Raw genomic sequence first — 17080 nt, 5'->3', positions numbered from 1 at the left:
CTCCGCATTCTCTTGGCTGTATCTTTTCCTTTCTCCCTGGCTTTTCACTTTTCTTTCCTCAGCTGTTCATAAAGCCTCTTGAGACAACCACTTAGTCTTTTTACATTTCTTTTTCTTGGAGATGGTTTTGGTCACCGTCTTCTGTACAAGAACTATAAATTCCGTCCATAGTTCTTCAGGCACTCTGACAGATCTAATCCCTTGAATCTATCTGTCATTTCCGCTGTATAATCATAAGGGATTTGATTTAGGTCATACCTGAATGGCCTAGTGATTTTGCCTACTTTCTTCAGTTTAAGTCTAAATTTTGCAACAAAGAGCTCATGATCTGAGCCACACTTAGCTCCAAGCCTTGTTTTTACTGACTATATAGAGCTTCTCCATCTTTGGTATTGACATCTGGTGATGTCCATGTGTGGAGCTTTCTCTTGGGTTATTGGAAAAGGGTGTTGGCTATGACCAGCATACTTTCTTGACAAAACTCTTTTATTCCATTTAAAAAGTTATACATGCATATGGTTATATTTAAGGACTCCAAAAATGTTTGTGATCAATAATATGTGATTCTCTTGTAGTGGGATTTCAAGCTGTGGCTTTTCTAGTAGTTATGTATGGATCTCAGAGTTGGACCAGAATGGGATTATGCTGCTGCTACTGCTGCTAAGTCGCTTCAGTCGTGTCCGACTCTGTGCGACCCCATGGACGGCAGCTCACCAGGCTCCGCCGTCCCTAGGATTCTCCAGGCAAGAATACTGGAGTGGGTTGCCATTTCCTTCTCCAGTGCATGAAAGGGAAAAGTGAAAGTGAAGTTGCTCAGTCATGTCCGACTCGTAGCGACCCCATGGACTGTAGCCTACCAGGCTCCTCCATCCATGGGATTTTCTAGGCAAGAGTACTGGAGTGGGGTGCCATTGCCTTCTCCTAATGGGATTATAGGGAACCTTAAATACCACAATCTGGGCCCAATTCAAGGTGGGGAAAAAGAAGCCACACAGAATTTGAGTGCAAAAAATAAATATAAAATTTATTAAAACACCCACAATATTTTAAAGATACCAGGAGTAATACAGTTCACAAACCCAGTTGTTTGTGTAAATTATAATAAAATACAAATCAAAAAAGGATACATACTTGCAATTTCTAGGCACCCTAAATTAAATCTGCTGAAACACTGGGGGAGAAGGGAGGGCAAGGAGGGTAGCTCAGGAGGCAAACCAATAAAGTGGGAGGAAAAAATATTAACAAAAAAGTAAAAATTATACAAAATAAAATTATCAGCATAAATTTACTGTACTAAGAATATCTACAGTTTAATAATACACATCCTATTGCCTTGAGACATTGCAAAAATCTACCATTCATCCATCAACCCCAGATAAACTTCATTTCAAGTAGCCACAGTTACAAAGTCAAGACGGAATATTCAAGTATGGTTGTTAAGTTCACCTCCATTGGAAGCCAAGTAACCAAACAGGAATTCAAAGAGAGAAGAAATAAAACACATCAAAAAGCTACAGGGGTTCTAGATTAAGTCTAATGCATTAATATGCCACAATATGACCTGCCCTTGTTTCTTTAATTGGAATAGATGAAAAAGAAATTACATCACTCCTGTTTTTCTCCTCCTTTTTTCCCCTCAAAAGAAAAAAAAAGTACTGGAACCAAGAAAATTTGGATATTCAAATGAGCCAAATAGAATTTTTAAAATCCTCATGTGATAATGATGAGTTATCCCTGAATGACAGGTAGTCAAAACGAGAAAAGAGAGCAAACAATACCACTACAAAAAGCATCCCTGATATCAGAAGAGAAGCAAACGAGGAAGTAGGCCAATTCTCACTGACTCTTAGGCAAAAAGCGACTGTAGATCTTGCATTTCTGTGCTGCAATCTCTGCTCAGGGAAGAAGCCTATTGCTTTTCTCTTGTTGGCAGCTCTGCGGAAGGAAGGGCTGGGAGTGCCAAGACAGGGCCTCGCACATGGAAAAACTCTCCCTGTGCGTGTGAGTGCGTGCGGGACTGTATAACCTATGCTGGGGGTATGCACCTCAAAAAATATTCAGGTTGGTCCAGGTTATGTGGAAGTTGGCCATGTACTACAGCAGATGCAGTTGGTTAATAAAAATAGGTTTTGAGGGAGTCATTTCAAATGACAGCAACAATGACTGAAAAAGCTCAATGAGATGGGCATAGGAAATTCACATTTTATTCAAAAGCAAAACTTAAAAGGAAACAAAAGTCAACCACAGTCCTTCCTTTAAGCATTCTGCCATTTTAACTGAAGAATGAAAAATAAAATGACCCCAGATTCTTCAAGGTCAAGTAGGTCATCAAATGGACAACCTGTATGTATCAGACCCTCCTGGAATCTACTTTACCAAAGTTGTCATGATGTCCTGTTTTTGAGGTATTTAAAAAAAAATTATTGTGACAGTGGATGACACAAAATGGAGCTTCCTGTTGAATTTTTAACTTTTGTGGACCCAAGAAGAAATTTAGAATAGCACCAACTAAAAACAGCCTCAGTGGCACCAAGTGAGCAAAGCTCCTTCCTTTAGTTTGAACACGAAGGGATACCAATGAGAGGCAGAAGCAATGCTGGGGCAAAGGCTGTGAGGAGCAAAGGAATGAGCCCCCTGCCCACCACGGTCCTGGCCAGTGCTGGGGAGGAAGGAGGCCCATCCGGCCCACCCTGGCCTGCAGAGCACCTTTGGAACTCTCAGTGACATCTAGTCAGCACCCTGGACAGCAGGAGAAAACCTGTGTTGGCTATGAGAATGCCTGCCACGTTAGAAGACGCAGGAGTACCCGACTCCCTTTCCTCCAAAATGCCCCCCAAAACCCCTTCACGCTTCCTTTCTTGATAGACCCAAGAGGACACATGTGAAACCAGCGTGCCCGCCACCTCCAAGCCAGGCAGGCCCACTCCCCGCCCCAGTAAGAGGGCTGGCTGCCTTCGAGACTTGCCTTTCCATCTGGCCAGCAAGGGAAGAATAAAACAAAACAGAAAAACTGCTCAGAGCAGGTTCTAGCACGTAAACAGAAGTCTAAGGAGACAGCACCAAAAGGGGGGCGGGGAAAGAAGCCAAGAGAGACCGGAGCCCACCTTGTTTTTGGTTGGTTGTGGTTTCAGAACCTTGATAGCACCTCAGCAGGACAGGATCAGGGACAGTCACATTAAAACACCATAGCACCATTTTATTTAGACTATTTCAATTCATAAAAATGCTTCCTAGTCCATAAAACACACTTCAGTAACAAAAGGAAAGAGATTGGTTGAGGCACGTCGGGGCTATCATTTTAATTTTCCGCAGCACTGCCCTGGTGTGAGATCTGGCGGTGGTCAACTTCATGAAGCCTGGCTGGGTTCTCTTAATGGAATCAGGTTACCATCTACTCATTGCTACCCGTCCTCACATACCCACTGCTGTCGGGTACAAAGCAATTAAGATCTGCTCCTTCTTTCCTTGCTTCAGCACTTTTAAAGTCCCTAGCTCTGCAAACTACTGTTTCCAAAAGAGGCTGGTGAAAGGACCAAGAGGGGCGGGTATGATCTCTTTCCATGCGCACCTGTCATCTCAGTGAGACGGCAAACCAGTCCCCACGAAATCAGAGTGTGGGAAACGTAGGCCCTGCCAGAAAACACACCAAACAACAACAAAAACAAGAAACCTCAAAAGCCATGAAACACTTCAGTCAAGATTTCTGATGGTTAGATAGCGGTTTCTTGAGCTAGCACCAGTTATTTTGCGAGAACCTGCCGCAAAGCGATTTTTTTATTTTAAAAACTTCTTAGCACAAAACTTTGCAAGTACTTTCCTTGCACGCAAAAAAGGCAGGGAAAACAAAAGAAGAACCAGTTGTCTGCACTGCATGTGGATGGCATCTGTGGACAGGGCACACTGGGGGAGATGACTCTAGGACTCCATCATTTCTGTTGCTATACTATTATTCCTAAAACTTGGTCATGCTGTTAGGTTCTTTAGTTGCAATGGCTTTATTTTTCTTCTCATGATAAAAATGTCTGTTAATCATCTTTAGGACTTAAAAAATGATAGTGCCAGTAAAAAATAAAAATTCGATTTTTCTCTTTAAGAAACCTTCAGCAGCAAGGGGGAGGGGATAAAGAGCTGTGCATAGTTACTTTTTAAACATACGTCTAAAGCATGCTAATTTAATGACTGAGATTTGAGGTAGGTTATACATGTAGTGTGTAAAAATCAGCATGGGCTTGAGCATGGCAACAGCACCACCTAATCTCTGAAACACCGTTCTGGAGGGCATGGGGACATCCAATGGAGACTGCCTCTTGACTCTCTTCTCAGCAGCCTATTTGCTAATCTAGAATTTATGAACCAAAGGCTGTTTGGGCTGGGGGGGACAGACATCACATGCTTTTAGATTGTATTGGTTTCTCCTTTCATCTAATGGCTTTGCTACCAAAGGGTGATGAGGGGAAGAGTCTATTGAACACACATCAAGGAGATTCATACATGCCAAGTATCAGAATCACCTGGGTTACACTCGGGACCTTCCAAACCAACAGCCAACCTGGGGCTTTCCCGGGTAATACAGACGGTCACATTCTCCAAATGTTTTGTAAAATATGGTATTTCTTGTTTAAGATAATTTAAAATGAAGTTTTCAAGGCACCCCCGCATCTACCTAAGCACGGAGTCAAATGAGACCTGCAAAAAGTACTGATGCGTTAAGCAAAATAGCATTTAAAGGACCCAACTTTTCCTCAAAACTAGAAAATCAGCATGCTCATTAAAGACTCTGCTTCCTTTAGCTTGTCAAACTGAAGGTCAGAGGTTTTCCTATAAATCTGAGTTCTGAATAATTCGAAATCCTGATAAGCTCTTGGGTATTTATTTCAAAAGCAATAATATTTCATTTTTGTCCTGTAAAATAAATGCAACTTTACAGAATATGGTAAAAGTGAAGGCTAGACAAAGCACGTTAAATATTCAGCTACTATTTACAATTTCTCCCACAATTACATGTTAAAACATACTTTTTTCAAGTTGCTGTTTAAATCTAGGCAAAAGTGCTTAAAAAATTTTTTTCACTATTTACAATTAAAACCAGACCACATAAATGCTCAGGACATCTCACAGCGACTCTCCGCCAGTGCTTCTGGAACAGTTACAGTAAACACCCAGCGGGTCAATTCTCAGCTCTTCCACAAGGCACCTGGAAGCTCAGGAACTTGCCTTTAGCATCGTCATCTGATTGTTAAACTCATTTTATGAAGACCCACATCTGAATAAAACTGCTCAATAAATATCTGATGTTTATCTCAGGGTTTGGCTGTCAATCACTGTGTGGCCATATTCCCCTCTGTGTCCTTATGAAGCCTCTCACGCACCACATACATCCACATGGGTAGCTGGACATCATTTCTGCTAATACCACAGGAAAAACGAACACTCCAAGAAGTCTGACTTGCTGTCGACGGATGTTGCTTCCTACCTGTCAGGCCCAACCTCTCTCAACAAATGTCAAAAAAATTAAGCACCACATTCTCATTTCAAAGAACTGAACAAATGCACCAGAATTTTAGAATGGGCATGTTCAAGTGGGTGGAGAGGGGAGGAGGGAAAGGAGAAAATGACCAAATAGAGAAACGGCACCAATTAGGGAGGAAAATCATAGCTACCTGCTGAAAATGTTTGACTTTTGCATTTAAAAATTGTTAAGTGTAGGCCCACTCCTCAAATGATAGCGTGGAGGGGGTGGGCTCAGGTGTGAGGCATGCACCATTGTCCAATGTGAAATCCAGGGATAAGGAGATGCATTACTGCTGTCACACTGCTGCGCGGAGTTCCCGCGGGTGCGGCCTGCCTGCCCGATCAAGGAAGTCCCAGCACAACACTACAGCACCAGGCTCTGCGCCGGCTTTTCACAGCTTGGGTTCGACTTCTTGTTCTTAAAGATACAGTAGCCCTTTTCGGTATCAGCATCGACTTTGGAGGCATTTTTTTTTTTTTAACCTGCCACTAAGACAAATTCCTTCAGCCAGTATTCATTGGCTAGTCAGCTTGGTGGAAAAAGGCTCCTGAGAACCTCTCGATTCCAGCTCCGTCCCAAGGTGCTGCCGAGGGGACCACGGTACCACGTGACTTGATAGCTAACGGACAGAGAGGATTCAGTGTGGAGACTAGCAAGCTTGAAGCTATCTACTTCCAACCTGGTTTCGGGGGAAATCTATGCCAGCATCTCAGGTGCCTGGCCTGGGGTGCGCCTGCCCCCCATACCCGACTCCAAGCCGGTGACTGGAAAAGGGACCCCAGGTGTTTTTCTACAGATTCTCCCATCCTCCTGAAGAGGACAGAAGCTGTCCTGAGGGCTCCCTCCTCTGAAGGGAAGGCATGTCTGTCAGGGGGATGCAGTGGGTGGCTACAACCTGCGCTTGGCTCATGAGGGGCCGATGGCTGAGAGAACCTCGTCATCTCCCAAGAGGGCCAGGCTCACCGGGCCCAGCACAACTGGGCAGGAATGAGTGCTTCTGGCCTTTCCTGCCGATCCTTTACCATTACAATTGTCACTTAAAAAAAATCCAATAAATACACATTTTAAATGGAATTTAAAACTACTCCTTTGTGAAAGGACACTATAAACTTTCTTTCCATTATTGTGATATACAAGGATAGAGTTTTAAAAACAAGAGAAAATAAAAGCCCCCCAAACAAGGGAGGAAAAAAACCAATGTGGAGATATAAATATTAAGATCACGAAAAAAATCACCCGACAGCCGTAGTTTCTTCTTCAAAGTGCTGGGGAAGTGGGGGGCGGGGGAGGGAGGGGCGGGTCAGTTCTGAGGTTTGGACCATAAATACATATATATGCGTATCTATATATGTATATATAGATAAAAAGACTTCTGCACCCCCAACCCGCCCCCAGGTGTGAGGGCGAAAGCACCACAGAGGCAGCTCGGGCCGGGCCCGACGCTGAGGTACGCTGGCTCCCTGGCACCCTGGCACCTAGATCCAGCGGCTGTAGGGGCCGGTGACCTTCGTGTAGGCATAGGAGGACACGGTGACCGCTGAGTCCGTGGGCACGGCCAGCGCCTGCCGGGTAGGGACAATCCCCTTCTTCTCCTTATGCTGAGACTCGGGGACCACGGCACCCCCCCACTTGCGCTTCTTCCCATAGAGCTTGGCCTCCTGATGGCCCAGGCCCAGCCGGGCGGCCTCCTCCTGTCGTGCCCGCGCCCTCTCCGCCAGCTGCTTCATCTTGGCCTCCCAGAGCGCCAGCCCGTGGTTGGGCTGGTTGAGGTTCTTGTGCTGGTAGAAGACCAGCGAGATGCGGGTGGGGTGGCAGCGGTTGGGCTTCTTGAGGGGCGTGGTGGCGTGCAGCTCCCGCCGGGCACACTCGATCAGGATGGAGCCGTGGGCGGGGGCCACCGCCACGCCGCCGATGTTCTCGTCCAGGAAGTTGTGTTCGCTGTCTGACCACAGCTCCTCCTCCTCCTCCGCCCCGCCCGCGCCGCTTCCACTGCCCTTCTCTTCCTTCACCGTCCCCTTGTTCGGGGGCTCCTCTGCCATCCCCTCCTCCAGGCTGAAGGGATCCCACAGCTTCTCCTCGGACTTCAGGGCCCCAAACAGCTTCTCACTGGGGCCCAGGGGCATGCCGAAGGACTGCCAGGCTTTGTCCAGCTGGCTTGCCCCTGGGGTTGGAATCCTCCCCTCCTCCCCTTTCAAGGGGCTCCACAGCTTGGAGCCAGGACCACCTTTCAGGGCGGAGCTGAAATCCCCTGCCCCTACCCCCCATGGCTTCTCAGTCAGGCCGGGCCCAGCCAAGGCCGAGGCGTTGCTTGCAAACTTGCAGGGGCTCCACGGCTTGCCTCGCAGCCGTCCTCCAGGCTGGGGGGCCGGCTGCTGTCCCTCGCCAGGAAACAACCCCCACTGATGCTGGCCATCTGCGAAGTGGGAAGGGGTCAGGCAGGCACCCCCAAAAGAACCGAGCTTATCAGGGATAACGGCAGGGCTCTCCACAGGAGGGAACACACCCCAGCTGCCACCCACGCTGTTAGTCCTCTTGGGGGAGATGCTTGGGCCTCCTGAGTACTGTCCCCATAGATGACTGGGACCCCCGTTCTGAGATGCCTCAGGCAAAGGTGTTTTGCCCATCGTGCCAGGCTCTCTGGATGCAGACTCAGTGTGGACCAGTGGATCTACTGGCTCTTGTTTGATGGATCTGTTGTAGCAATTGGAGCTCTGTGCAAATGGAGAGGGGTCCCTGGACACTGGGTGGATCTGGGGGGCCTTCGGAAGCAGATACTCCTTGGGGCCTGGATAAGCAGGCTGCTGGTGGTGAGAAGCGGGGTGGTGGGTGTCTGTGGGAACAGCCTGACCGGGCAGCTCGGCAAACTCAGCACCACCGTAGGCCGGGCTCAGGCTGTTGTGCAGAGCGTGGAGGTCTGGCTTCTTCTCAAAACTGCTGCTGCTGCCACTGTGCCCCCAGGCACCAGCACCCAGGAATTGAGAGGGGAAGACCGGGTTACTGGATGGAAAGCCATAGTAGCTGAACGACGGAAGCGCATACTTGGAGTGGAAGCCGTTGACGGAGGCCAGGCCAGGCTGTGCATAGTAGGAGTGGTAGGAGTACACGCTGTTCACGCTGTACGGGTCGGAGGGCCGGCAGCTGCCCAGCACCGAGTAGCTCTCCACCACCGTGTTGCCGCTGTACTTGAAGGAGCTGAAGGGGTTCTGCGGCTCCATCTTGAGGGAGGGTTTCAGGCTTTGCTGGGACAATCCACCCTTCAGAGAAAGGCCTGAGGAAGACAGGAAGTGAGACAGAGAAGGAGCACAGAGAACCACAGCCACAGAAGCTCCCTCTTCTCCTGAGAGGTTTCCTCAGCCAAGCAGGCAAGATGCGTGAGGCTGGACTTGCTTCCGGCGCCGCTCAGCTTGGCCTGGCCCCGAGGAAGCCCTGGGAGACCAGCCAGCAGAGCCCTCGGCCCCCCCAACCCAGGCAGACCCCACCTGTCCTCACTGAAGCGCCCCAGTGCCAGCTGCTGCGCGGATCAGGGCTGCCCCACACCGAAGACCCTGCTGCCCCACTGCGAGGGGCACGGGCGAGCTGGGGGACATCCAGCTGCCCTTCGGGAAGATGGGGGACCTCCGTGCACTTGGCTCCCAGGTGCCTCCCATCGGGTCTGGCGTCCTCTGTCGCTAACTGACAAAACTGATGGTTCAGACGGCTGAGAGATTCCAGTACTTTTTTGTCTGGAATTCTATCTCAAGGCAGGAAGAGGGGTGGTAAGGGCCCCCCGAGCCAACGGCGCTGTGCCACCCCTGCTGGGCACCCTTTCCCCACATACCTGGGTCAGTGGTGATGCCAGCCAGCTCCAGGGCCTCCTGCTTGATCTTCTCAGGAGTGCTCAGCTTCTCCTTCTGAACCTTCTTCTTCTCGGCTGCCGCCTTCCTGGCTTCAAGCTGCCGCTGGCGGCAGGACTTGGCAGGCTCAGGCAGGCGCCGGACCTCGCGGGGGAAGGCGGTGAGCACCTGGATGGCCCCACTGCCCACCTTGGCGTTCTGGTTCTCCTCACTGCCGAACTCGTCCGTGCTGGCCATCTTGTACAGGGGGAGCACGTGCAGCTGCTCGTCCTCGGGGATCTTGCCCACGCAGCGATTGTCTTCCTTGGTCAGGGTGCAGACCTGCCTCAAGCAGAGAGAGGGGTTGGGGGAGCCCGACACTGAGAGGGAGGGGCTGAGCATCCCACATACAAGGCTGTCCCCTTCCCCAGACAGTCCCAAGCCCAGCTATCCATTATCACTTTTTGGAGTATCTAAAAAGCACACTGGTCTTGGTTTATACAGTAACGGTATCACCAGCATTTAGAGTTTGCTTGACAAGTTTTCAATGCACATCATTCACTTTGCCTAACAAGGCTGAGAGGGGATGAGATGACTGGCTCTGGGTCAAACAGCCAGAAAGGGGCCAGGTCAGGACGGGGAGATGTGCTCTGCCCTCCACTGTCATCACTGCTGGTACATGTCATTACCTAGACCTCGGACCTTCCACCATTATCTTCCTTGCCCTCAACATGCATCTCCTTTTGTTCTTAAAATTGAAAATTGTACATGCTGGTGGTAGAAAATTTACAGCAATACAAAGGACATGAAAATTATCTCCATAATCCCACCAACTACAAATAATCCGTATATCTACTTGGTCATAGACATGCTCACTTTTATAATAATTAAATAGGATCATTTATACTATGAATGTGCTATGTGCTTAGTCGCTCAGTCATGTCCAACTCTTTGAGACCCCATGGACTGTAGCCCACCAGGCTCCTCTGTCCATGGGATTCTCCAGGCAAGAATACTGGAGTGGGTTACCATGCCCTCCTCCAGGGGATCTTCCCAACTCGGATCGAACACAGGTCTCCTGCATTGCAGGCGGATTCTTTACTGACTGAGCCACCAGAGAAGCCCATATTATGCATAGTTTTAGAATAACTTTTTCTTACACAGTATATTTTCTTACATGTTAGATATTCTTCCCTAATACGATTTAAGAGCCACACTATATTATTCCACTATATCAATGTGTTAATCTATTTAACTAATTCCTCATGACCATTTAAACCTGTTTCTCATTTTTTCCTATCGTAATACTTTTATTCTTTCATTGAATTTTCTAAGATACTTAATTCCCTGGGATAAACACTATGAGGAAGAACTGCCACATACTGCCAAACTGTGCTCCAAAATGATTTAGCATCAGTGTTTCACTCACACTGGCAGAATTTTCGGTTTTCCTATACTTTTGTTGACATTTTTGCCATTAATTTAAAACTTTTCACTTGTTATCAAAATGCATCTCGCCACTGGAATATGCTTCTCTGATTACTAAGGAGGTCTGATTCTTTTTTTTTTTTCATTTACTCTTTTTACTCTTGTATTGACTATATTTTATTTTCTGAATTCTTGATGTTCTAACATTTGGGGTCTTGATCTTGAAGGGACTGACCCTCCCTAAGACTGCATGCTCAGTTGCTTCAGCTGTGTCCGACTCTTTGTGACCCTATGGATGTAGCCCACCAGGCTCCTCTGTCCATAGGATTCTCCAGGCAAGAATACTGGTGAGGGTTGCCATGCCCTCCTCCAGGGGATCTTCCCAACCCAGGGACTGAACCTGTGTCTCTTATGTCTCCTGCATTGGCAGGTGGGTTCTTTACCACTAGTGCCACCTGGGAAGCCTAGCTAATTCCTATAGGCAGCAAATGACCCCCTGCCAATGCAACTTTGATACATAAACCAACCTATCCCACCCCAACTATCTCCTTTATCAAATTCTCACACACCTAATACTCTCCCTGCCTTAAATCACCCCACAGAGACCAGCTCTAAAGCCCAGAGCCTGAAGAAATTATTCAAACTATCCACCCTAAACTTACTCAGCTTATTTATCCTGCCTTGCCCACTCCATTTTATGAAATCTCCAATAAAGCTGTGGGCCATTCTCTCCCCTCTCTGCCTCCTGACCAACCCTACTGTTGCCCAATAAGCTGCCAAATTAGCACTCAAAGGCTGTAAGGGTCCTTATCCTGAAGATGCTGCACAAAGCTGTGCTGAGGACACCCTCCCTGTGGTTTACGGAAAGGAGTCTGAAAGTACTGTCCATCCACAGGGGACTGGTTAGTAAATGGTGACAGAGCCACACACACAGCCTTAGAACATGCTGAAGTAAACTGATATCCACCAACCCAGAAAGCTATCCACCACATGCTCCTGAGTTAAGAGAAGCAAGGTTATGGAACAGCTGCTGCTGCTGCTGCTAAGTCGCTTCAGTCGTGTCTGACTCTGTGCGACCCCATAGACGGCAGCCCACAAGGCTCCGCCATCCCTGGGATTCTCCAGGCAAGAACACTGGAGTGGGTTGCCATTTCCTTCTCCAATGCATGAAAGTGAAAAGTAAAAGTGAAGCCGCTCAGTCGGGTCCGACTCTTCGCGACCCCATGGACTGCAGCCTACCAGGCTCCTCTGTCCATGGGATTTTCCAGGCAAGAGTACTGGAGTGGGTTGCCATTGCCTTCTCCATATGGAACAGCACATACACATGATGTGTAAAATGTATACAGCTGTGCACACACACACACATACATTTGGGTATCTGAATGGATGGCCATCATAATGCTAACACAGGTTATCTATGAGACTTCAGGCAATTTTTACTTTATACTTTCTCATATTATTAAAATTTTTTTATAACAAATAATTGTTCAGATAGGAAAAAACCCATTATTCATTTTGGAGAAAACTTATTTTTCACTTCATTCTGGAAGCTCTGGGATCCAAATAACCTGACTGTGCTCTTATCTCCCAGTGGTCTGTCCTCCTTCCCTGCTCCTTTCCTAACCCTGAAGGGCCCACTTCTTCTCTATATTTCAGCTAGAAAATCCCCACGGTGCAGTGTAGCAGAAGCGGCTTCACTTTTACTTTCACTTTCATCTTGCTTTTTGGTCTTGAACATGGGAAAGGAGAACAAGATGGAGAAATGAAATCCTAGGGTTGGGTCATTCATCCCATGGGGACAGAAGCTACACTGATTCTAGGAGTTCCTTTTTAGTCGAATATGCCAGTGCCCTTGCCTTTACCACTGTCCCCTGGGAGCCCTGTTTCCTAGGACCTAGGTAAAAAGCAGAGAAGAGAGCCACATCACTCTTTCCAGGGTGCCCCCACCCAAGCCCAAACCTCCTCCCTTCTCCAGCTTGTACTCACTCTTCTGGGACCTGCATCCAGGTTCATGGCCCTAATTATGAACTAAGTACTCTCCATTCTCAATTTAATTTCTCTAGACCTTCCTTTTCCCCACCCTACTCTACATCTCCACCTGGACATCTAGCAGGCATCTCAAAACAGAATTTTCTTAATTTTTTAAAAAACTTTTAAATTTTATCTTGGAGTACAGCCAGTTAACTATGTTGTGATAGTTTCAGGTGGACAGCAAAGGGACTCAGCCATACATATACATGTATCCATTCTCCCCCAAGCTCCCTTCAAATCCAGGCTGCCATAACATTGAGTAAAGTTTCCTCTCCTATATGGTAGGTCCTTGTTGGTTATCCATTTTAAATACAGCAGTGTGTACCTGTCCACCCCAAACTCCCTAACTATTCCTTTCTCCCATCCTTACTCCCCAGCAACCATAAGTTTGTTTCCTAAGTCTGTGAGTCTGTGTCTGTCAAAATAGAATCCTTGATTTTCACCCCAAATTGGTCTTCTCCTGATATTCTACATCTCAGTAAACAACACTAACACTTGCCTAGTTGCTCAAGCAATTACACATCCTATGTCCAAGCCATGAGCAAATACCCTCAGCTATGCCTTCAAAATCATCCCAAACCTGTCCAATTTCTCCCCACCCCCACCCTCACTCCTGCCCAAGCTCTGTCACCTCTGGACAACTGTCCCAGCCTCTACCTGGCCTGCTTGCTCTGGTTCTCCCCCACCCACCCCTACTGCAACATATTTTATGCTCCATCTGTAGGAGCAAGAGAGTGCTTCTGACTTGATAAGTGAGATCTTAGCATTCCCAGCTGAAAAGCCCTCCAGGGCTTCCCATCACACTTAGAGCACAACCCAGAGCCCTCCCAGCCTCTCATGCCCCCTGCAACCCCGCCCCTCTAATCTCACTCCTCTTGAGGCTTCGCCTGTGTCAGTCCTGGAGCACCCCACCCCCACCCCCACGCATTCAGTCCCTTGCCTCCACATCTCTGCTCAGGTGCCCCTTCTCAGACAAGGCTCCCTCCACTTCATCTAAAATAGCATCTGTGGTCATCTCATCCCTTACCCTACCGTATCTCCTCCTCACAGCCTTCATTGCTACTGGACATTATATCACATAGTTGGGCAGCACTCTGTCCATTTTATTCCCCAGCATCTAGAGCAGTACCTGGGGCACAATAAACATTTGACCAATGAATGAATCAAGAGACTGTCTGGACTTAAATCCAAGTGTTCAGAGAGACCTGAAACCACATTTTAGATAACTGGGGCACACGGGGTGCCCAAGAGGCTGCATTCTGCAGCATCCACCCAAACCAGCCCTGTCCCTGCATTTCCCAAAGAAGCTGGCAGAAGCAGGCAGTCTGGCAGGGTCTCTCCCAGCCTTGAGCCTAGCTATCTGCACAGAGCAGGTGTGTGCCCCCTCCCAGGACCATCTCATAGGTGGGGCTGTGACAGCTCACAGGCTTTCTTACCACTGTGCACCCGTTGTAGAGGTTATGCTGGTCCTTGTGGGCGTGGGCACAGAAGTCCATGCAGGCCGTGACCCCCGAGAAGGGCCGCCCTTCCTTCAGCCCCAGACGGCAATCAATCGCTATTTCCTCGTTGGTCACCTGTGTAGATTGCCAAGGAGAGCTGCTCAAGTGACCTGAGATGAGTGGCCCTGACTTGACATAGGGGAGGCCAGGGCATAGAGGGAAGGAAGAAGGGAGGAGGTTAAGGAACACAACTGTCTTGTACTTGGGCTGCAGGAGGGAAGTTTTATGGCTGAAGCCCCTGGAGGGGTTACTTCCTTCTGGGTTATCTCAAGTCCCCCCTTGCTTCATCTACGGAGTGCAGAGGTGACTGGTGAGAGAAACTCAAGCCTCCTCAGTAGAAACCAGAGCAGAGGACGTGGAGGGCTATGAAGGGGAGAGAGATAAAGACTAAGGATAGAGGAAAGACAGTCTGGGGGTGTGGTCAGCCTGGTGTAAACAAGAGGTCTTAACAAAGACCTACATCGCTGCTGTAGCACTGGCTGGGCATTTCCCATCAGGAGCCCACTCTGCCACTGCCACACAGCAGGGAGCTGGGCAGAGATGGAGTGACACGTGGGCAGAGAACAGCCCAAGACTCAATACCTGGTTCTGATAGGCCTGGGGCGCCAGCCGCTTATACAGGGGAGCAACTTCGGTGGCCAGGTCCTGGAAACTCTTCCGGAGCACTTCTTCCTGTGGAGACGAGACTAGTCACACACCCCCAGAGCAGCTCCGCCTGGTAAACTCTGCACCCTGGAAATCCACCTCCACTCTAGAACCTCTGCTGGGCTCCCAGTGACAAAGTAAGAAGTAAGGGGCCGTCAGGTATCTTAACAGTGTTTCCTCTGGGAAGGGTATGGGGCCAGGTCTGATTTAAAGTTGGAGATGCTGAAGCTCGCCAGAGAAGGCACTTCTGAGAGTCTGGTCACCTTGACTACCAAGCACCTGCTCTGCCAGGCTCCAGCCCAGTGCCGCTCAAAACACCTAGAACAGGTTCCTGCTCTTACCAAGCACTCAGTCAACACCCTAGGTCAGAGGTGGGGGATGGCAGGCATGTAGAGCATGAGCAGCAAGTGTGGATCCTTCCTGCAGTGGTCCAGAGAGGTAAACAGAGGCAGGGAGGGGCGGGTGAGGCCTGTGCTAGGAATCCCACAGCCAGCCAGGCCCAGTGCCCGTCATGAGCCAAGTATACAGACAGACTCAATGTTCTATCCTTTAAGACTCACATCATCTCAGGTGTTTAGTTCACAAGCCGTGTGTGGCTACTGAAGCATAAATTAATTTTAATTAAAATTAAATAAAATAAAAAATTCAGCCCCTCCACTGTACTAGCCACATTTCAAGTGCTCAGTGGCTACAAGTGGTACCTGTGGCTGCCTGTTCCCTACAGAGAACATTTCCATGATCACAGAAAGTTCCACCAGACAGTGCTGACCTCAGTGAAGAGGCCCCCAAACACAGAGAGTTTAAGGTATTCACAGCCTTTCTCTAGCCCTCTGAGGGTAACAAGTAGGGTCACAGGGGCTCCGAGCCAGCCTTGAGCACAGGATGAAGAGTTTACAGAGAAGAACGAGGAGGAAGAGGGAAGGAAAAAAGTTCCAAACTCACAGAATTAGAAATAGAAGGGTGAGACCAATGGCTCAGCTGTCTGTCCAGTGGGGCGGCAGAGCTACCAGCCAGCCTCACTGCACCTCCCTGGCTACCTTCCAGATGCTTCCATGAGCACCGGGGGCCTGAAGCCAGCACAACATGGGAGTGAGGACTGTGAGCTTTGGGGAAACACAGGCCAGGGTTAAGTGCGGACTTCACCATCACTGCCACACAGCCCTGGGCAAGCCATCTGCCTCACCTGTAAAGGGAGCAGTACTAGTGTCTAGAGCCTCAGGGTGTCATAAGATTAACTGAGATACTTGTGAGGTTCTGGACAGAGTACCCAGCACTTAGTAGGTGCACAGGAAATGGTAGCTGATGGAACAGAGAAAATATTTGTTTTCCATGTATCGCTTTCATTCATGACAATTCCTAGTTCCTGGAGGCACTGAGACTCCTTCATTCATTGAAGCAACAGCATTTGCTGCTTCTGAGGGAGGCAGGGTGCTGCCATAAATAAAAGTCTAGCATCAAATTAGACTCAGACTAAGTTATGTAATAGTCAAAAAAAGCTGGCTTTGAGAGAAAAAAAAGAGCTTCTAAATTTGGACATGCTGCTTCCTTTTATTTCTGAAAAGCAAAGTTTGGAAGTCTGAGCATAGAAATTTATATGTGGTTTAGGAAAATAAATGTACCCCAGGAGTCCTTGCCCCCTGCAAAGAGGGGAAGCCCTTCTGGTACAAGCAGCTTGGAGAGAGTTGGAAGGTAGAGAATGGGATCAAGGTACTGCCTGGATCCAGTACCCACCTCCTTGCAGTAGCAGAGGCAGGAGGGAGGGAGGCTGGGGGGACCTGACAGAGAGCCCACTCCAGCCTGTGCCTGGCTTTGCCTCTGGACTTCAAGGGGAGAACCCCTTGGGATGGCCTGTACAACCAAGGCAACAGAGAAGTGGCAGAGGGGGAGGCAGCCTGGCTGGAGGAGACCCTGAGACCCTTGACCTGTTGTTACTGGGTTGAGGAAAAGCTCTGGAGGGCAGGAGAGGTCTCAGGCCTAGAGGCAACATCATGTGGATGCCAGTCCAGTGCCCGAGGACCATGCCAGGCCCCCAGCAGGCGACAGCAAAGACCTGGACAACTGCATAGAGACGTGTCCCCGGCGACCAGGCAGGAAGAGGGAAGTCTAGCATCAGCCAAAAGGTGGCCTGAGGCCCCTCTTCCTGCCACACCTCA

At 48.8% G+C, this 17080-nt stretch overlaps 1 protein-coding gene across 3 annotated transcripts in view; it reads right to left on the bottom strand.

Moving 5' to 3' along the window:
- Positions 1 to 4080: 4080 nt before the first annotated feature.
- Positions 4081 to 17080, bottom strand: part of TET3 (tet methylcytosine dioxygenase 3) — a 107013-nt gene continuing 94013 nt past the window's right edge. For all 3 annotated transcript variants that reach the window (XM_081483807.1, XM_081483806.1, XM_081483808.1), the window contains 4 exons: positions 14865 to 14954; positions 14220 to 14357; positions 9330 to 9666; positions 4081 to 8780 (listed from right to left, as the gene is read on the bottom strand). In XM_081483807.1, coding sequence (XP_081339933.1) covers positions 6988 to 8780; positions 9330 to 9666; positions 14220 to 14357; positions 14865 to 14954 — 2358 coding nt within the window. In that variant the 3' untranslated portion in view covers positions 4081 to 6987. The remainder of the gene's footprint in view (positions 8781 to 9329; positions 9667 to 14219; positions 14358 to 14864; positions 14955 to 17080) is intronic.

Source organism: Giraffa tippelskirchi, chromosome 4 (assembly GCF_054371585.1).
Source record: "Giraffa tippelskirchi isolate mGirTip1 chromosome 4, T2T-mGirTip1v1.2.pri, whole genome shotgun sequence".
NCBI lineage: Eukaryota > Metazoa > Chordata > Mammalia > Artiodactyla > Giraffidae > Giraffa > Giraffa tippelskirchi.
Note: the sequence above shows the minus strand (reverse complement) of the source record. Positions and strands in the feature narration are given on the sequence as shown.